The sequence below is a fragment of the Propithecus coquereli genome, unplaced genomic scaffold, assembly GCF_000956105.1.
Source record: "Propithecus coquereli isolate 6110/MARCELLA unplaced genomic scaffold, Pcoq_1.0 Scaffold17, whole genome shotgun sequence".
Lineage (NCBI taxonomy): Eukaryota > Metazoa > Chordata > Mammalia > Primates > Indriidae > Propithecus > Propithecus coquereli.
In genome coordinates this window covers 6,074,640-6,097,377 of record NW_012141635.1, presented here as the reverse complement: position 1 = coordinate 6,097,377, position 22,738 = coordinate 6,074,640, and the positions used below count along the sequence as shown (strand labels likewise).

At 36.3% G+C, this 22,738-nt stretch overlaps 1 protein-coding gene across 1 annotated transcript in view; it reads right to left on the bottom strand.

Annotated features, from left to right (window-relative positions):
• The window catches only part of TAF4B (TAF4b RNA polymerase II, TATA box binding protein (TBP)-associated factor, 105kDa), a 141,793-nt gene that overhangs the window by 80,417 nt on the left and 38,638 nt on the right, over nucleotides 1-22,738 (bottom strand). The window contains exons 9-10 of the mRNA XM_012641754.1: nucleotides 16,147-16,282; nucleotides 15,067-15,172 (exon numbers count right to left, since the gene is read on the bottom strand). Of these exons, the coding sequence (XP_012497208.1) occupies nucleotides 15,067-15,172; nucleotides 16,147-16,282 (242 nt within the window). The remainder of the gene's footprint in view (nucleotides 1-15,066; nucleotides 15,173-16,146; nucleotides 16,283-22,738) is intronic.

Here is a 22,738-nt window from a genome sequence, read left to right as displayed (position 1 = left end):
ATTGATACAACAATGCAAAACATAATTTACACAAACAGGATTATATGAAAAAGATGTTGTTTCTCCGCCACGGCACTCTAGCCCGGGCAACAGAGCAAGACTCTGTCTCAAAAAAAAAAAAAAAAAAAAAAAAGATGTTGTTTCTCTTTATTGCATGGGCCAAATGGTATATCATGTGGTCTCATGTCAATATATTTAAATTACAAACCTCCCTGTGGTAATGCATTAGTGTAGAGGAAAGGAAAATAAATTATAATTGTCAAACGCTCAAGAAATTCAGGCCTCTAGTGCTCAACTTTTAAAAACAATACATTAAGGGTGAGGGGGAAAGAGCCCACACTCGAACATATGTAAGAGATGCAAGCTAAATGAAAGAAAGTGCTAGATGTAGCAATTGAACGCAAAGAGAAAAGCACAATGGTCTTATCACATGAACAGAATAATAAAAGCTCAACATTAAAAGGTATGTTGCCTTTTCACAAGATGGCGCGGAAGGCGCAGGAGGAGGCTCCTGCCCCTGCCAAGCCAAAGCCAAAGCAAAGGCTTTGAAGGCCAAGACGGTAGTGCTTAAGGCATCCACGGCCACACACAGAAAAGAAGATCCATACATCACACAACTTCCGGAGGCCGAAGACACTGCGACTCCGGAGGCAGCCCAAATATCCTTAAAAGAGCACCCCCAGGAGAAACAAGCTTGACCACTAAGCCTTCATCAACTTCCCCCGACCACTGAGTCTGCCACAAAGAAGATGGAAGACAACACACTTGTGTTCATTGCAGATGTCAAAGCCAACAAGCACCAGAACAAATAGGCTGTGAAGAAGCACTATGACATTGATGTGGCCAAGGTCAACACCCTGATCAGGCCTGGTGGAGAGAAGGCGGCATATGTTCGACTAGCTCTCGATTACAATGCTTTGGATGTTGCCAACAAAAGTGGGGTCAACTCCAGTTGGCTAATCCTAAATATGTATCTTTGCACCATTAAAAAAAAAAAAAAAGTATGTCTCTGTAATAGAGAAAAGAAAAAAGTAATCTCAGGCCGGCACAGTGGCTCCCACCTGAAATCCTAGCACTCCGGGAGACCAAGCAGAAGGATCACTTGAGATCAGGAGTTCAAGACCAGCCTGAGCAAGAGCAGACCCTGTCTCTACAAACAATAGAAAACTTAGCAGGGTATGGTGGCTCGGGCCTGTAGTCCCAGCTACCCAGGAGGCTGAGGCAGGACGACTGCTTAAGCCTAGGAGTTTGAGGTTGCAGTGAGCTAAGATAACGCCACTGTACTCTAGCTACGGTGACAAAGCAAGACCCTGTTTCAGGGGGGAAAAAAAAGTAATCTCTCAAACCACAAAATGAAACATGCAGTATAAAGAAAATGGTTGGACTCCATCTTATCAAATGTCACAAAGGTATTGTCAGAGATATGGGATGCTAAGAATGGCTCTGAGAATCACCTTGCCCCACATGTAAATAAGTTAGTACATCTAGATTTAAATATTAAACATTTAAACATCTAAAATGTAAGAATGGTAGAAATCACAAGCCTAAAGATGGACCAAAATATGAACAAAAAATATTTTTAAGGGCCTGAGTAAATATTATTTTTAAAAGACCAAGTAAACATCAGTGAAAAGTCAGTTCACTACAAAACAGAACCTAACCAGTTACTTAACATCTTTGGGACTCAGTTTACTTCTCCAAAAAAAATGAATAACTCACATGCTTTCTAAGGTCCCTCTCAGCCACTTAAAAGAATGAGGCAGCTCTCTTTGGACTGACTGAAAACGAAGAGACTGCACCTTGAGTACATACAAGCTTATGTGGGCATACTCTAACTTCAGAAAGATACATGAGAAATTGTCCTCTGGAGAGGGAAATAGGAAAGCAGGGATAGGAAGAAGACTTAATTTATACCTTAGTATACTCCTTTCTAACTTTTGAATGTTATACTGTATACATGGATTACCTAATCAAAATGATTAGTGACACCAAAAATAACATAAACATTTAGGGAAAGAAAACTAAAGATGAGATAGAAAAAATGACATTCAAACAAATAACTTCATCCTTCCCTTAAAATAAAACTGGAGTTATTAAAGGTAATGCCGCATGGCCTTTATACAACATACATACAACACTGAGTGCCTATAATCTCAGATGTGTGCCAGGTACACATGCCCCTGTAAACTGCACCTTGCTTCAGTTGCAGGGTTCCTATATAGCCCCTGTTAACATCTCACACACAGGCTGCAGAAACCAGTACCAGGCTAACTTACCATCAGTACCTAGCATAGTACTAGAATCAAACAGAATCCGGTCAATGAGGGGACAGTCCCGTGTCTTTTAATAGAATCGTGCAGCCTTTCCCTAAAAATAAGCAGAGAACTAAATGCCCACTAAGATTGGTTCTTGCCTGCCATCCCTCCTTCTATCTGGCCCCAAGCTGAATACAGCTCCCTCTAGTACAGCTGCCAGTTACCGTGGTAACAGATGGCAGCAGGAGTAGAGGAGAATCCTATTGAGGGAAGAGGAAAAGGTACCACAATAAAGAGCACCCACACCATTTAAAACTTCCTCTAAGAAAGGAACTTAACTGAAGGAAAGAAAAGACGACACAGTGTTTTAGCAGCATTATCAGTAAGGGTAAGATAGGTCAGGAAAGTAACAAAGGCTTTGATATTGAGGGATATTTGTGATTATGGTTTGGTTTTAATTTTAAAGGAGATGAAAGCAAGAATCACTGAACTAATTCTTTTAAGTTTTCTGGTCTGATGTAGTGTCTTCTGATGAAGGTGCTGTGAAAGGCAATCTGTTTTGTTTTAAAAGATACTCAGAAAAACAAACTGAAGACTGCCTCAATACAAAGCCTTTCAACTCAAAGATTCTATGGGGTGTAGTAGAGGACTATGCCAAAATTTACAAAAAATATCACTCATTTATCAGAAATGCCTTGCATTCTGGCTTCTGAAATTGATCTAATTCTTTAGCTTTTGATAAAGTTGACCATTGCTCATGCCTGCCTTCTTAAATATCTTCTACCCTCAACGCCTGCAACAGCACTAGACTAATTCTTCTAAAGTAAAGTGAATCACATTCTCCTGTTCAAAAACCTTTCATGTGTCTCTGAACTCAACCTGACATTCAAGGCTATTTTTAAATCATTTATCCAATTGCTACGTCTTTTGAATTTCTGAGAATATATGTTTGTTTCCGTTATGGTAGGTCTTACAGTCTTCTTTTTTAATAGTCAATGTGTTTGCCTTAAACTCCAGCTAGACTAATTTTATTGATCATATTAATAATCTTCACCTATCATGCCCAACAGAGTAGTATGTAAATCATATTTAAATATTTTAAACATTTCTATGCACTAAGAACAGCTGTTTATCTATTACAACATATTGAAAAGCAGAACAATGGGTAAAAATGAAACTTCTGAATCAAACTGCCTATCTTCGAATCCCGACTCTACCACTTATTATCTATGTGAAATAAAGCAATTAACCACTCTAAAACTGCATTTTCAGTAAAATTGGGACAATAATAGTCCCTACCTTTAGACTGAAGATTAAACGAATTCATAACATAGAAAAAGGAAATACCTTAATATATAAAGAGCTCCTATAAATAAGGAAAAGATTAACGATCCAATGAAAAAAATGAACAAAGCATATGAATCTTCAGTTAACAGGAAAAAAAAAGACCCAGATGTTCTACGCAATTCATAACAGAAATATTAAGATATAATCTTTCACCTGTTAGATTGGCAACCATTTTTTTAAACTTCACCAGAACACATGGAAATATGCTATCTTAAGCTTTGTTGCTGTGAGTATAATCTGTTAATACAACTTTCATGAAGGGCTATTTGGCATTATCTGGCAATTTAAAATGAAGAAATCACTCTTCCTAAAAATTATGTGAAATGACAGTCACTGCAGCTTTGTTTTCCTGGTACAAAACAATGGAAAACAACCTAAACTGTATTATCACATTGCCTGCCACATTAGAAAAAAAAATTTTCCTTGGGGCCACGGTGTTTTATTACAAAAATAAAATAAAAACTTTGAAAACGATCCTTCCTAATAAAAAATTTGTTATTTTTTATGGTGTTCTGTACCCCACAGATATGGTGAATAAGGTAAAGAAGTATGTGTGTTACATACGCTTCACCAGGCCCCAGGCTCAAAACTAGCATGAGTTAAATACAACTCTTATGGCAGTTAATGTGTTATGGAACTTTGTTAAAAATATCAAATCACAATGAATACATGCTGATATGGGATAATCTCCAAGATTTACTACTATTAAGTTGTAAAAACCAAAATGTAAAACATGGCCGGCCATGGTGGCTCATGCCTGTAATTCCAGCACTTTGGGAGGCCAAGGCAGAAAGATTTCTTGAGATCAGGAGACCAGCCTGGTCAACATAGAGAAACCTCATCTCTAAAGAAAGGAAAGAAAAGGAGAGGAGAGGGGAGGGGAGGGGGAATGGAGAGGAGGAAGGAAAGGAATAAGGGGAGGGGGAGCAGAAAGGGGATGGGGAAGGAAAAGGGAAAGGGGAAGGAGAAGGCAAGGAAATTAAAAAATTAGCCAGGTGTGGTGGCTCACACCTATAGTCCCAGCTACACAAGAGGCTGAGGCAGGAGGATCGCTTGAGCCCAGGAGTTCCAAGTTGCAGTGAGCTATATGATTGCCATCACTGCACTCCAGCCTGGGCAACACAGAGATTCTGTCTCTTAAAAAAAAAAAAAAATTCTGTATCTATGGTATATTACCATCTGTGTTGAAAAGATTGTGTCTAGGAAGTCTTTTCTTGTCATGTACCATCAATAAAATACTCTGTACCAAAGGAAAAAAAAAAGACTCTCTAGCTGTATCTAGGAAAAATACACAACAAATTGGTAATAGCAGTTGGCTTGAGGCTGGGAACCTAGGTAGCAGAAGGATAAAGAAGTGAGGGAAAGTCTTATTTTTCCCTCTTGTACCTTTTAAGTTTTATGTAAAATGTACACATTAGCTAGTCAAATAAATAATTTGTTTTAAAAATATAAACAAAAAAATTTAATTTTAGGAAGACTGATTACTTTCCTTAGATTATTAAATCCCTAGTAAAATATGTTTGCCTTTAACATTTTTTTTTTCAGCTCTCTCAGGCATGGCCTTTCTACTGTAGCATGTCTGTAAACTCACATAATGCCCTGTTTATTCCTCCTTCTATATGTTTTTTGAAGTTATTTTTCTCATGGGAAATTTCCTTTCTTCTTAAATGTAGTATAGCATACTGCAGTACTTCTCAAATTTTAGTGTTTTGGGGAATGATGTAGGAAGTATAATTATCTATTATATGTTAACATCAACAACATACTTTTATGAAAATTAATAAATAGTCAGAACAGTAGCACTGTCTTCTCATTTTGCACATCTCTTTAAAATCCACTGATCCTCCTGCAGTTTGAATGGATCTTTTACCCATGCATGGTTTTATAACATCATGCATTGGTAATGTAAAAATATTGGTTCACTGAGTTATATAGATCTTCCAAATTTAGACTCATACATAATCCAAAAATCATGTGTTAATATCTCCACCAATCAGATCAGAAAACCTAAGTACTGGGAAGCTGTCAAACTCACAGCAGTAGATAGAAGTTTTCCAAAATGTTAATCTCTGCTTGTAAGCTAAAACTTTGCCATTGGTTTAAAAAAAAAAGCTGTCAAGATTTTCCCCCTAAAGTGAAAGGCTCACTTCATTCATTTTCATGAAACTATCTGTCCATGCTAGTCTATACATACAGTTCCTAAATCTCCAGTGAACATCAGAAATACAATAAGGGTTTGTAAAATATAGATTCCTGTCATATCCAGTCTCCACAGATTTCATTCTAGATGGGTCCCAGAATCCGAAATTTTAACAACTCTGAAACTGCTGACCTGTACTGTACTAGCAAATATTTACTTACAATATGCTTCTAAAAATACCTTCCAGTGCTTCCTTTATTTATATATTCTCAATTAGAGTATTAATCCTATTAAGAAATTTTTAGCATGAATCACACCACGGCATTATCATTGTCTCTTGGCCTTGATCCTTCTTGAGGGTGCCCATGACAGGTAAGATATGTCCTATATTCTGCACATAAATACAAAGATAGTTCTTCCTGAACATCATTTTACTATGACAAGATGTGCCTAAAAACTTTGAAAGGCTTCACAATCTCATCTCCAAGTCTTCGTTCATATAATTCCCCTGTGTGGAATGTTCAAGAACCTAATTTCTATTAAGGCCGTTTTGTTAAATTTTAACCCTATGTTCTAATCTGGACACAGTTTACATGGAGGCATCTTTCCTGTCTCCTTTGTCATTCCAAGATGAGAGGATATTTTCTCACCAGAGACTTCCTCTTTTTTAAATCCCTGCTCTGGAGTAACTATCACATCCTACATTATGTAGCCAGTATATTATTGTCACACTTGTTCAGACAAGGACAAATAGGCTTTGTTATTGTTGTTGTTGTTGAGACAGGGTCTCACTCTGTTGCCCAGGCTAGAGTACAGTGATGTCATCACAGTTCACCACAACCTCAAACTCCATGATACCCAGCTAATTTTTTCTATTTTTAGTAGAGATGGGGTCTTGCTCTTGCTCAGGCTGCTCTCAAATTCCTGGCCTCAAGTGATCCTCCCATCTCAGCCTGCCAAAGTGTTAGGATTGCAGGCATGAGCCATGGTGCCTGGCTCAACTAAACTCTTAATACATGAAACAATGAGTTACATATAATGAAAAGTTACCTAAATTTACATTTGATAAAGTTAAACTGAACTTCTAGCTATTAAAATATCTTCACTACCAGGAAAAATATATATGTATTATTCATCTACAAATATTTTATTTTTAATATGTATCTGTAAAATGTAAGGACTCTTAAAAAAAAACGTATCATTCTCACATCAAAATATCAATATTAATTCCTTATTATCACCAAATACCCAGTTTAAATAGGAGTAACTATACAAAGAGGCAAAGGTGCTGTTATATTTGTCACTTCTGATTCTAAAGTATGACCCATATAACATGAATCTCTAGCACCCTCTGGTGTTTAAGCACTATACAGCTTCCCATGTTCATCCAAACTACGGTCACAAGCAGAATAGAAGATACGATTTTCTTAGTGGAAAAAGTCATAAATGAACCAAAAAACTTTTAAATTAACTAGATAGTTTTGAAAAATGAGGCAGGTATCTTTCTATGTTATTAAACCTCATCCAGTTTAGTCAAGACAAGATCTAATGCCATATACTACTATTTACTCTTTTTTAACAAAAGAGCCAACATCAAGGGTCTATTTTTCATTTTAACAATAACTGAAGTGATAATGATAATAAGTATCCAGGAAAGCAAACAAATAAAAAAAAAGATATCGCTATGAAAAGATATGCACAAAACCACATAGGATTTGAGTTATTAAAAAGTTTTGTACAAATATGAAAAGGATTATCTTTTTTGTAAAACTAAGATATCTAAGAAATAGCTAAGATTATAAATACTCCTGTTCCCTTTTTCAAAATTCATTATTTCAATATTTGAATGTCTATTATGAACCATGCATTGTTCTAAACACTAGATATACATATAATAGTAAGTAATAGTTATTTTAAACTCTCAAAGAAATAAAAAGGAGTAGGAAATACATAGAAGGGTAAACAAATACATGAACAAAATGTTAGGTAAGTGCCTTAAGACAGCAGATTTGACTGTGAAAGTTGCTTTATATCGGCTGGCCAGGCAAAATCTAAGGAGGTAACTCTGAAATGTGAAGGACCATGTCATATGAAGACTGGTGGGACAGGGAGTGTAGCATATACCACATCTAAAACTGTACAATAGTTATGTGACTAGTGTGCTTGAAGAACAGAAAGAAAGCAAACAAGGAGCATGGGTCTCTAACACTAAAAGAACATGACACCTGCAATGGACGGACTACTTTCAGTTTTCCTGAACATGAGAATCCATGTATTCATGCAACTATTTTCCAGTTTTTCTGATAACCAGAACCTTACCAAATTCTAACAAATATAACCATGGTTTCAGACAGGAATCTTTCATATTGTAAAAAAGGCAATTCTTCCCTCAAATTAACCTAATCACATAATCTCAATATGAAATTTTCATGGAACTGCCATGCTGATTGTAAAATTCATACACAAGAGAAAAATAACTAGTGTCAGGCATAGTGGCTCACGCCTATAATCCTAGCATTTGGGGAAGCCAGGCTGGCAGATTGCTGGAGCTCAGGAGTTAGAGACTAGCCTGAGCAAGAGTGAGACTCATCTCTACTAAAAATAGAAAGATTAGCCAGGCAAGGTGTCACTGCCTGTAGTTCCAGCTACTAGGGAGGCTGAGGCAGGAGGATCACTTGAGCCCAGGAGCTAGAGGTTACTGTGAGCTATGATACACTGTACTCTAGCCTGGGCAACAGAGCAAGACTGTGTCTTAAAAAAAAAAAAGGAAAGAAAGAAAGAAAAATAGTAAGTAAAATCAAGATACCTTTGATAAAAAGGAATACGGAGAAAGGATTTACACTATCAGATATAAAGATAAATAATGACATTATAACAATCAAAACCACCAAATATTAACATCAAAATAAAACAAAAACATGTCACTAACATGGAATGTACCTTTGTATAAATGGGAATTTACTATAAGATAAAGATGGCATTTCAAATAGGAAAGGTGAAGATGAGGAGGTCTTCAGTAACTATTGTTGAGACAATCCATTTGAAAAGAAGTTAATCTCTGCTTCAGACATTTACAAAGATAAAATCAAGAACTACTGAAGATGTAAAGTGCATACATGAAATAAGTGTGTATAGATATGTTAAGAGAAATTATAGAAGCCCATCATTATGGGCTCACACTGCAGAAGGATATATTAGAATTCAAAAGCCATAAAGAAGAGACTGCTAAACTTTGTGATTTAAAATTTCCATATATAAGACACTAAAAACAAAGGTACAAGTTAAACTTGTAAAAAGATACAGAGAAAAATATTTACAACATATACAATGAAGAATTATTCTCCAGTATATACACATGAGTCTCGAAAGCAATAAAGCACTTAACAGATAAATGAGCAAAAGTAATAAGCCAGAAATTTCCCAAAGAAAATATGAATGGTGACATTTTTGCCTCAGGCAGTAAACGGACTACATTTACTAAGGAGCAATTTTACACAGCACTATAACTGGACCAGCATAAGCCATTTTCATTCCATTACTGGGTTCACAGATTCCTTCAAAAAAGGTGTCAATAAAGTAAGCAATGAGCACATTCTAAAGGAAGAACTGCCCCAGGGGCAAATGCCTGTGGCTAGCACTAGTGCTAGGGTCTCTGTTACTGTATCGGAGGCTCCTTGGTAACTCAGGTTCCCTAGAACAGGACTGAAGGGCCTCCAAGTCAACAGTCACCCCTGGCTCCTACCAGAAACAAGCACAGATCCTCTATGGAATAAAGTAAACTCAATTTAAGCCCTCACGTTTAACCTGATTTACCTATCCAACAAAGTTTTAAATTCAATAACTACATTTTTCACTTCCAAAAGTTCTCTTTGGTTCTTTGTCAAATTTCTGTATTCATTTTTTATAAATAATTGTATCTTGCTCATTTTTGTGATCCCATATTTTATTTTTAAACATTTTATAATGGTTTTTAATATTCAATATTTGATCACATCCAATTCTTAAAGTCACTGGAATTGCAAATATATTACTGTTTTTCAGTAGTTTAACTCAAGGTGACTTCCTTACATGTTTACCTTACTGTGAACACATAAAAATACCAGAAAATAACAGAATGACATCTTTGAAGTGCTGAAAGCAAAAAAGAAAAAAAAACAACCTGTAATTCTCATCTCAGTCTTGATGCCATCTATATACATAACTTAAAATAATTTGAAAATTATTAGAAATAATAAGGCTGGGTGTGGTGGCTCATTCCTATAATCCTAACACTCTGGGAGGCTGACACAGGAGGATCACTTGAGGTTAGGAGTTCAAGACCAGTCTGAGCAAGAGTGAGACCTGTCTCTAATAAAAACAGAAAAAATTAGCTGGGCATGGTGGCACACGTCTGTAGTCCCAGCTACTCAGGAGGCTGAAGCAGGAGGATCACTTAAGCCTAGGAGTTTGAGGTGAACTATGATGACGCCACTGCACCCTAGCCTGGGCAATAGAGCGAGACCTTGTCTCCAAAAAAAACAAAAACCCAAAACTTAAAAAGCAATGTAATTCACAATGCTAGAATAACAAGAAAAATCAATGATCACCTTAAATAGATGCAGAAAAGGCTCATAAAAAAAACACTTGATTTAAGAACGGACAAAATTTTTGAAGACATTTCACAAAAGATGTTACACAAATGGCTAATAAGGACATGAAAATATACTCAGCATCATTAGTTACTAGGGAAAAGCAAATTAAAGCTGCAATGAGCTACGACTATATAGCAACCAGAATGGCTAAAATTCAAAAAAACCAAAAAGAAGAAAACAGCAAAAAAACCCGCAGTATCAATTTTTAACAAGCATGTGAGCAAATGGAACAAAATCTTATACTTTGCTGGTGGGAATGTAAAATAGTATAACCACTTAGGAAAACAGTTTGGCAATTTCTTACAGAGTTAAACATATACTTATATACTTACCATATGACTCAGCAATTCTACTCTTACATATTTACAGAAGTAATGGGAAAATCTATGTCCATACAAAGACTTGGACTACAAGTATTCCTAGGAGTTAATTTATAATTGCCCAAAAGTGGAAACAACCCAAATGTCCACCAACAAATAAACAATTCAGTGCAAACAAAAGCAATATATCCATATCATGGAAAACTATAAAGTGAGATTACTGCTACATGCAACAACATTGGATGTCTATCAAATACTTTGTCCTAGCAAAAGAAGCCAGACAGAAGAACACAAATCACATGATGTATGAAAATTGATGATTCTAATGGAGTCATTCTTGTCAAACCCAACTAAGACAGAGTTGAGAAGGGTGTAAAAAGCACTCTAGAAACATAACATTGCTCTAGAAATGTAATTCTCTGTAAGTCCAGCTGCTGAAATTGCCTGCTGTAACCTGAGACCAGTTTTATCTGTAACTGCTAAGATAACTTGCTGCAAACCTAGGACTAATTTTGCCCACCTCCACACTCACCAAGCAGAGCTAGCCAGCTCCCCAGAACCTCACTAGTGCCAATGAACTTTTCTCAAAGAGCAGTATGTAACATTTCTCTTTTTTATAAAAACTTCAACTTTGTTTTTTCAGACATACCAACTACCATCTGCTATGCATTTAAGCCCTGAACTGTGGTTATTTCTTCCCAAATAAAACATTAGAGATTCATCTCTACATTTTTATTTTGACTTCCACATCACTTAGGCAAAATCCTAGGAAAGATAAATCTAATCTACAATCATAGGAAGCAGATCAGTGGTTGTCTGGGGCCTAGGATGTAATGTGGGGTCTGGTTGGGTAGGGGCACAAAGGAACCTTATAGGGTGTTGAAAATATTATAGGTATCTTGATGCTGGTACTTGATATACAGATTTAGCTTTTTGTCAAAACTCAATGAATTGGAAGACAATGATAACTGTCTAGAACATGATCTTTAAATATTTCCTCCCAAAACAATACAGAACAATAACTACAGCCTCAGCATAACTTGAAGACAAAGAATACTCAAACTTCAAACTATAAATAAAAATACAAAACAACAAATCTTTATTATTTGAGTTCTTTCTCTTCTATTTCTGGTTAATCTGACCAGTGGTCTATCGATTTTGTTTATCTTTTCAAAGAACCAACTTTTTGTTTCATTGATCCTTTGTATTGTTTTGCTGGTTTCCACTTCATTTAGTTCTGCTCTGAGTTTTGTTATTTCTCTTCCTCTGCTGGCTTTGGGTTTGGTTTGTTCTTTTCTAGTTGCTTGAAATGTGACATTATGTTGTTAATTTGTGATCTTTCTGTCTTTTGGATGTAGGCATTTAAGGCTAGGAACTCCTCCCTTAGGGGTGCTTTATTGTAGACCACTATAGTGAGTTATCTCAGGAATGAAAAACCAAACACCATATATTCTCACTAATAAGTGAGAGCTAATAGGTAAATATGGCCACAAAGTAATATAAACAACATGAGAAACCAAGAGGAGAGGGTAGGTGGTGGGTATGGAATAAAAACTTACCTATTGGGTTCAAGGAGCACTTTTCTGGTGATGGGCACACCAAACACCCTGACTTAAGCATTATACAAGATACCCATGTAACAAAAACACTTGTACCCCCTTAATTAATATTTTGAAATAAAAAATAAAATTAAATAAAGTCAATAACAAATTTAAAAAAGTAAAAAAGGGTTAGAGACACAGTAACAAAAATGAGATAGAGGCAAAAGCGATAAAATCCATACTACTGCAATCTCTGAAGAAAAAAAAACACAATGGACTAGAATATTTAAAACTATAATCCAAGAAAACTTTCCAGAAATTACAAAAGACCTGAACCTACATACTGAAAGGGCAAATGGAACCTAGGAAAATTAAGCTAGACTAATTACCTTCACAACATATCCTAGTACAAAACTATGAGATTTTAGGCCAGGCGCGGTGGCTCACGCCTGTAATCCTAGCACTCTGGGAAGCTGAGGTGGGTGGATCGTTCAAGCTCAGGAGTTTGAGACCAGCCTGAGCAAGAGAGAGACCCCGTCTCTACTAAAAATAGAAAGAAATTAGCTGGACAACTATAGAGGAAAAATTAGCCGGGCATGGTGGCGCATGCCTGTAGTCCCAGCTACTCTGGACGCTGAGGCAGAAGGATTGCTTGAGCCCAGGAGTTTGAGGTTGCTGTGAGCTAGGCTGACGCCACGGCACTCTAGCCCAAGCAACAGAGTGAGATTCTGTCACACACACAAAAAAAAACTATGAGATCTCAAAAATAAAGAAAAATCCCCAAGGCCTTCAGACAAAAAGATTGAATAATAACAACATACAAATCAAGACAATAATGGAACAGCATTTTTAAAAAATGCAATATAAAAAGTGTTAATTTCATATCCAGTCAAACTGCCCTTTAAGAATCAAGGACACTCGGCCGGGCACGGTGGCTCACGCCTGTAATCCTAGCACTCTGGGAGGCCGAGGCGGGACCATCGCTTGAGGTCAGGAGTTCGAGACCAGCCTGAGCAAGAGCGAGACCCCGTCTCTATTAAAAATAGAAAGAAATTATCTGGACAACTAAAAATATATATATAGAAAAAATTAGCCGGGAATGGTGACGCATGTCTGTAGTCCCAGCTACTCAAGAGGCTGAGGCAGGAGGATTGCTTGAGCCCAGGAATGTGAGGTTGCTGTGAGCTAGGCTGACGCCACGGCACTCACTCTAGCCAGGGCAACACAGTGAGACTCTGTCTCAAAAAAAAAAAAAAAAAAGAATCAAGGACACTGAAAAACAGTTTTACCACACAAGAACTTAGGGAATTCTACACCTATGAACCTTTCCTGAGGAACCTACTAGTGGATGAACTTCATCCAATCAAGAGATGATCGAGAACACTTGAGAAAAAGGACAGAAGGTAAGCATTTTTATAAATGCATATAAAAGTAGACTTACAACAAATACAGGAAGGGATGAGGAAGGAAGACTGAGGTACCAATGGTATATGTCGTGAACAAGAAATTATGCAATTAAATTGGGGAAAGTATAGAATGTGAACACGATGGTTTTTATATAGACAGACAATAGGTGGGAATTCAAGGATAGCAATAAAACAAAAAAGACAAACCTTAAACTGTAAACATTCTAGAACAAAGCATAGGAGAAAATCTTTGTAACCCTGGGTTACACAAACATCTCTTAGATGTGAAAAGAACAATCTATAAGAGAAAAAAATTAATGCATTGAAAATCAACAAAAAATTTAAAACTTTTGCTCTGTGAAAGACACTGTTAAGAGAATGAAAAAAATCATGCCACAAAGAAAACATTTCCAAATCATTTATCTGGAAAAGGACTTGATCTTAAATATTTTTAAAAAACTCTTAAAGAAAACTAACCCATAAGAAAACAAAAATAGGCAATAAACAAAAATGGGCAAAAGATTTATGAGGATAACAAGTGGGCACAAGAATAGATAATCAACATCTTTAGTCGTTAGGAAAATGCAAATTAAAACCACAGTGATAATAACCACTACACACCTATTAGAATGGTAAAAAATTAAAAGAACTCAGAGTACCAAGTGCTGACAAAGTTGGAGAGCAACTGGAATTCTCATCATTACTGGTGGGAATGCAAAATGTTACACAGCCACTTTGTTGAACAGTTTAGCAGGACAAACAGTTAAACACACACTTATCAAATGACTCAGCAATCATACCCCTAGATATTTACTACAAAAAAATGAAAACTTACATTCATACAAAATTCCATATGAGAATGTTTATAGAAGTTTTATATATGATTGCTAAAAACTGGAAACCAACCAAATGTCCACCAACAACAAAAAGGATAAATTTAATTTTATAAAATGAAACACTTCTCAGCAACATAAAAGAACAATCTTCTAATATTCAAAATGACATGGATGATCTCAAAAACACGCTGAGTAAAAACAGTCAGATGCAAAAGAGTACATAATAATGTAATATTCCATTTACATGAAGTTCAAGAATAGACAAAAATGATCTACGGTGATGGACATAAAAACAGTGGCTGAGTGGCTGCCGGACTCAGAAGATAGGGGAAATTAATTTGAAAGGTACACAAAGGTGACGGATATGTTCATTATCTCGATCTGGATTATGATTACACAGGTATGTATATCTGACAAAATTCATTGAGCTATACACTTCTGTGTACTTTACTATTTATAAATTATACTCAATAAAGTGCTGTTAGCTTGCTAAAAAGGTATCAATAAATCTATTTTATTAAGGTATTATTCTGTCATCTTTTTTTTTTTAAATATTACTTCCTTAAACCATGTTTAACTATTTTCTTTACCTGAAGCATGTTGTTCCATTCTCCTTTATTTTATTTTTCTGAATAGGAGATGCTTGGAGCGACAGAATTTTATTTCCAGGCAGAGTAATTTGTTTTACAATGGAAGCTATAAAAACAAAACAAGAAAGAAAAAAGTAGAATATAAAAAAGCAATCATGCCACATTAAGAAAAATTCAGGACAACAGTTTTTAATCTATACAGAATAATCAAAGAAAATTTCAAGTTGCCCTAGAACTATGTTTAAATTCAAACAAGACAATGAATTTATTCCCTGTATAGGAAATGATCTTATGAAATAAATATCATTCCATTTCTTTTTACATGGTTTCAAATTGTCTATAGAATTAGCAGCATTACAAAATTATGAACAAAAGGTTACTGAAACATGTTATCTGTATCTGTATATTTTAAAAACACATAAAACTCTACCTTACACGTGTAAGACTGATTTTTTTATTTATTTTTTATTTTAAGGAGACAGTGTCTCACTCTATCCCCTAGGCTGGAGTGCAGTGGCACAATCATAGCTCACTGCAGCCTCAAATTCCTGGGCTCAAGCGATCCTCCTGCCTCAGCTTCCCAAGTCACAGGCAGGCACCATCATGCACAACTAATTTTTTTTTTTTTTACTTTTTGTAGTGATGAGGTCGCACTATGTTGCCCAGGCTAATTTCAAACTCCCAGCCTCAAGAGATCCTCTTGCCTTAGCCTCCCAAAGTGCTGGAATCACAGACAGGAGTCACTGCACTGGCCTGATGTCCGAACTTAGAGAAAGAACTATATTTTAAGAAGAAATAAGGCTATAGCAAATTTTATAAGTTTAAAAAGTTCTCATTTACTAGTAGATTATTTTATCTGATTACAGAATGCCATTAATAGTTTCTTCTTTTATTCCAAAACATATACGCCTATAATGTATGTACAATGAATCTAATAAGTAGTCATCTTTCAGTCTTCTTTCATAGTTGCCAACTTTAAAAGACCAATTTCTCTTAATACAACAACAACAACAAAATTACACAAGAATGCTTCACATGTTCCAAACCAAATGTGATAGGGTAGGGTAGGCCAGCATCTACCTGTATGAAACTGACTGGTAGGTATTACAGTGTTCACTGGCATCTTCTTTTGTCCAGATTTCTGAATGGTCAATGCTGAGGAAGGGGAAAGTGTGGTCACTTGTTTTGCAATGCCTCCTGAAGGCTGCTGAACTACCTGAAACAATAAGAACTGTCAGTACAGTCATCCAACTTAACCAGCTTTAGAAAAGAACATGTTTTCAGTTTTAACAAAAGACTGTGCTCACTCACCTGTAAATATACCTTTATCTTGGCATAACAAGAATACCTACTTAAAATTTAAATTTTTATATAGCGAAATTATTTTGTTCAAAAGTGAAAAACAGGACAATCTCACACATTTTTTAGAGTAGAATTTATATTTCACACTGCTCAATTTAAATCTCTATATGGGTTCTATTTTCATTTTTTAACTCATTGTGGAAAATTTCAAATATACTCAAAAGTAGAGAGAAATAAAACCATTTATACCATTACCTACCTTCAACAATGATTACTTTTGACCAATCTTGTTTCATCTATACCCCTACCCACTTCCTTGCCACCCTCAATTATTTTAAAGCAAATCTCAGACACATCTTTTTATCCATAAATATTTCAAAATATATTTCTAAAAGATAAGGACTTTTTGTGTGCCATTTTTTAAAAGTATTTTTTTAAACCATTTGGAAAGTGACAATGCTAAAGGCATTCTTCGACATAACAGTTCAAGAAATCCAGAGGGTGAAGGGTGAAGGAAATAAAGGAAAAGACATTGGAATAATAGCAGGGCCTTACTTTTAGCTTTAAAGAAAAAAACAGAATAGCAGAGCATCATTTTTTTTACTTCTAAGCAGAAAAACAGTCACCATGTATTTGAGCCAGCTATTGGTAATGAAGTATTTAGAACTTAAACTCTTATACAGCTAATACAGATGAGTCATAATCTTAAAACAAACTTCTGAACGGAACTTGGGGAATAAAATTTATTCAATTTTCTAATTTTTTGTAAATAAAATTTAAAAGTCTAGTGTGTACTTAAGAAAAAAAAGTAACAAAAACCACAAATGTCCTAATAAGTAATCCTATAGGATCTAATGCCCCTAGAGAAGAAACATAAGTTAGAATAATTCGATTACCATCATTATTTGAGAATAGATGAACTCTTGTTTTTAGAGACAGGGTCTTACTCTGTCACCCAGGCTGGAGTACAGTGGCACAATCATAGCTCACTAGAACCTCAAATTCCTGAGCTCAAGGAATCCTCCAGCTTCAGCTTCCCTAGTAGTTTCCTAGAAGCTAGGACCACAGCCACAGGCCACCATGCCTGGCTTTTTTTTTTCTTTTTTTGTAGAGAGGGGGTCTCGCCTGCTGCCCAGACTTATCTCCTGGCTTCAACTTCCAGCTTCAAGCTCCTCCTGCTTCTGCCCTGCAAAGCACTGGAATTACAAGTATGAGCCACCAAGCCTGGTGCATTTCAATAAAGCTTACATCACACTCATTCATGTATTACAAAGTCCTAGGAATCAGGTTTAAATTATACAAAGTAGTACATCTGTTCAAAGTTCCACTTATTCTTTCAAACTGAAAATCAAGAGAAACACTCCCAACAATTCCACCTTATTTAGGGAAATAAGGGAAATTACTTAGGGAAATTATATTTTCTTCCTTAATGTTCTTTATTAGGTAATCTTTCCAGAATTTTAATTATGAAAGACAGTAATCAAATATTAAGAAAGTTGTTTACCAATATAAAAGTTGTCAGAATCAAAATGGAGTCACTTGTGTTTAAAAGAAAAAAAAAAAGAAAATCTTGACAAATAGAACAGGGGAAAGCTAAGAGACAGGTCTCATGCTTGTATGCCTAATAACAAAAAACTATCACAAAAGACTGCCAAAACCACAACCTTGCACAAAGGCCATCATAACCTTATACAAAAAGTAATTCTGCAAGGAGAAATCTGTTCAGCAACTGCCTATCCAACCTCAGACTGGTGTCACCCTTGTTATTGATCTGTGTAGCTGAGGATAATAATTTCAAAAGTTATGTAACCCTCTTCATTTTTCCTTTAAAAATCTTTGTCTTTCCTTTACCTCCCTCAATACACACATAGTTTATTATGGCACATACATTCCCACTGCAATGTGTTGTTCTCAAATAAATATCTGTTTCTTTTAGAGAGTCTCTGCTATTTAGGTTCACATCAGGTAGTCTTCATACCATTTCTGATGGGTACACAAAAGTATAACACAGGCTGGGCGTGGTGGCTCACGCCTGTAATCCTAGCTCTCTGGGAGGCCGAGGTGGGTGGATTGTTTGAGCTCAGGAGTTCGAAACCAGCCTGAGCAAGAGCGAGACCCCGTCTCTACTAAAATTAGAAAGAAATTAATTGGACAACTAAAAATATATAGAAAAAAAAAATTAGCCGGGCATGGTGGCGCATGCCTGTGGTCCTGGCTACTCAGGAAGCTGAGCCAAGAGGATCGCTGGAGCCCAGGGGTTTGAGGTTGCTGTGAGGTAGGACTCCACGGCACTCTAGCCCGGGCAACACAGTGAGACTCTGTCTCCAAAAAAAAATAAAATAAAATAACACAAAGTTTTGAGCTGGGACTTAACCCTAGATCCCCATCGCGTCTCATCTTAATAACTGACACCTGGGGCAGTATATGTACCTAGTCTAAAAAAATATGGGCAGCACTCCCACGCACTTGCCAAACAAAACGAGTGATAGAGTGTGAGAGAACTCATTAGTGTTCCTTCAAAGACAGTATCATATAAAACCATACTATTAGGCCTCTTATGGACATTAAATTTATTTTAGAGAGATGGAAATTGGCCCAAAGAAGATGTATCTGCTCCTATTTGGCAAGCGAAAGAAAGAGCTATTGTGTTCTTAAAAAAATTAAGTCCTTTATTTACTTTCCCTTGAAAAAGCCTCTGGAATTAAGAAAAGAGTACATACGTTAGTTTTTTCTCTTGACATGTCAAGATCTGATGTTTCATTAGGATGCTAACATAAATTAATGTTCTAATAGTTTATAGAAGCTACAGGTCTAGAAACACTACACTATATTCTTTCAGTGACAGTTGTTTTCACATTAACTATGATCCAGGATATCTGACAAGGAACTATTCTTAAATTCCATGAGGAAAAGAAACAAAGAAACACAAGTAAAGATTAAACAAGTAGATGCGAACACCCTTATTGTATGATTCCATCTACCCAAAGTTCTAAAACAAGCAAAACCAATCTGTGGGAGAAAATTATCACAAGAGTCACTGCTTCTGGGAAAAAGGGGGAGGAGACTGGGAAGGGCCATGAGAGAACTCTGAGGTGATAGCAACATTCTATATCTTGAAGGGGGTTTGAGCTACATAGGGGCATGAACTGACTGTCTAAACTGATCCTATGGCATACTTAAAATTAGTGCATATCACTGTATGTAAATTTCATCTCTTAAGGAAAAAAATTAACAAATATAGAATCGTAGTTACTAATATTAATGTTTCATTGTTTAAGAAGTCACTGAAATCCAGCAAGAAATTAAGATGGATTAGGTCGGGCAAGATGGCTCATGCCTGTAATCCTAGCACTCTGGGAGACTGAGGTAGGAGGATGTTGGAGGTCAGGAGTGCAAAACCAGCTTGAGCAAGAGTGAGACCCTGTCTCTACTAAATATAGAAATAATAAAAATAGAAATAATTAGCAGTGCATAGAGGCATGATCCTGTAGTCCTATCTACTTGAGAGGCTGAGACTAAGGCAGGAGGATCGCTTGAGGTTGCAGTAAGCTATGATCACGTGACTGCATTCTACCACAGGCGACAAGAGCCAGACTCTCTCTCCGCCCTTCCAAAAAAGAAATTAAGATGAATTGATAGCTAGATAAATACATGATAAATCAAGTGCAGTAACTGTAAATTGTTGGTGGCTGGTATAGAGATGTTCACTGCGAACTTTCATCTTGCTGTTTGAAAATTTTCTTGCATTAATATAAAAATAAAAGGACATATACGCTGTAAATAGTCTCTAGGTTTTATTTTCCATAAATTCTAATGTATCCCTGCAAAACTTTAAAAAATCCCTCAAGTATATTTAAATAAAATAGAATTGACCAACCTATGTATCAAAACTATTGTATTATATATGTTCTGATTAAATTACAGCCCATGAAGGATTTTCTATGCAACTCCTAAATTATATATGGTAAACAAAGGGTGGACCTTATTTGGATTCAATCTTTCTTTATCAAAATTTTTTTCATTTTATTTTTTATTTCTTCATTTACCTAAAGAATTTGTAATGTACTACACCAAAATTTTCATTAGTCCTTTTTAAGATTAAAATCAACAAACAACTAAATTCCACCTTTCCTCTCACTCTTAAATAGAATGCAAAAAAGGAATAAAAAAAAGACAAACTGGGCCGGGCGCGGTGGCTCACGCCTGTAATCCTAGCACTCTGGGAGGCCGAGGCGGGCGGATCGTTTGAACTCAGGAGTTCGAGACCAGCCTGAGCAAGAGTGAGACCTCGTCTCTACTAAAAATAGAAAGAAATTGGCCAAACAACTAAAAATAGAAAAAATTAGCCGGGCATGGTGGTGCATGCCTGTAGTCCCAGCTACCTGGGAGGCTGAGGCAGGAGGATCGCTTGAGCCCAGGAGTTCGAGGTTGCTGTGAGCTAGGCTGACACCAAGAGAGTGAGACTCTGTCTCAAAAAAAAAAAAAAAAAAAAAGACAAACTGCTTAAGTTTGGATCCTAGTTGGTCAATCCAATAAGAACTGAGGGTCAACTACTTGAGCCAGTAAAACACTTAACAATTTCTTTCCTACTCCATTTTTATTAATATTTTCTCTTCTCTTAAAAAAAAATAGTGGCCACCAGCATGTAAAGAAAGGAAAATTTGTACCTTGAAAATATTTTTCCTATACTGTGAGAACTACAAAGTTAAAGACAATCAGCAGACCTTTGTTTTTAGAGACAGGATCTCACTCTTTTGCCCAGGCTGGAACGTAGTGGTATGATCATAGCTTACCGTAACCTCAAACTCCTGACTCAAGCGATCCTCCCTCCTCAGCCTTCCCAGTAGCTGGGACTACAGGCATGAGTCACCACGCCTGGTTGATTTCTTAATCTTTTGTAGAGATAGGGTCTCGCTATTTCACCCAAGCTGGATTATAGTGGCACAATCATAGCTCACTGTAACTGTGAATCCCTGGCCTCAAGCAATCCTCCTGCTTGGCCTCCCAAAGTGCTGGGATTACAGGCGTGAAGCACTGTGCCCAGCCTTATTGAAAATTCTTTAAGATTTTTCCTACTTCATAATAATTAGGTATAAGGAAAAGATATGATGCAATAACAAAATTTTTTTCTAAATATTTTGGTTCAATTTATTTTAGGATTCAGTTTTACTTCAAACTAAAATTGAAAGTTACCACATTAATAATATACTAATAATTACATTTGGTTTTCTCTTATGTCCAGAAAACAGTAACATTTCAAAAGTGACTATTGAATGTACTTGGCCACTTACTTATCAAATGTCTACAATTCTGTTAAGAAAGAAATACAAGTAATAGAGTCACCTGGGGAAATGGATATTAAAAATAAGAAAATATCTTTACTATTAGGTCATTAAATATGAAATGTCCGATTTCCAATCAAAAGTGCAGTTATTACGTCTCAAACAAGAAGCAATACAATTAATCAAAGTATGTGCCTAAACTATGAACACAGTTTTGCCATCTTAACAGTAGCTTGTTTACACCAGCAGCGAAGAAGCCTAGAGAGCAAGTGGCGATGAAATCACAAAAAGCATTTTCCATAGCTAGTGAGAACTGAGTATATTCCCTTGCAAGAAGAGGCCCAAAGCCTGGAAGAAGTGGTAGTCGGTTAGTGCAAGGTCTGGTGAATACAGTGGATGACAGAAAGTTTCCAAGTCCAGCCTCTGCAGTTTGAGCAGCATTGTTCCTGCCACATGTGGTCGAGTGCTGTCTTAAAAGAGGATTGGCCTGTCTCTACTGACCAATCTTGGCTGTTTAATCATAAGTATCCTCACCATTTCATCCAATTGGTTGCAGTAGACATCTGCTGTAATCAACTGACCAGGTTTCATGAAGCTGTAGTGGATAATACCAGCACTGGACTACCAAAAAGACACCATTAGCTTTTTCTGATGAATATTCAGTTTTGGACTGTGTTTTGGCACTTCATCGTTATCCAACAATTGTGCTGAATGCTTGTGATTGTCAAAAAAAATCCATTTTTCATCACACATAACAATAAGGTGTAGAAATGGTTCACCTTTATGTCATGACAACAAAGAAAGGCAAGCTTCAAGACGATTTCTCTTCTGACGTTCGTTTAATTCATGTAGAACCCATCTATCCAGCTTCTTTTCCTTGCCAATTTGTTTCAAATGGTCCAATATTGTTTGAATAGTAATGTCAAACCTTGCTGCTAATTGACACATAGGTTGAAATGGATTCGCTTCCACTATAGCTTTCAGCTCATCGTTATCCAGCTTGGTCTCAGGTTGCCCACATGGCTCATTTTCAAGATTAAAATCACCAGCACGGGCTGGGTGCAGTGGCTCACGCCTGTAATCCTAGC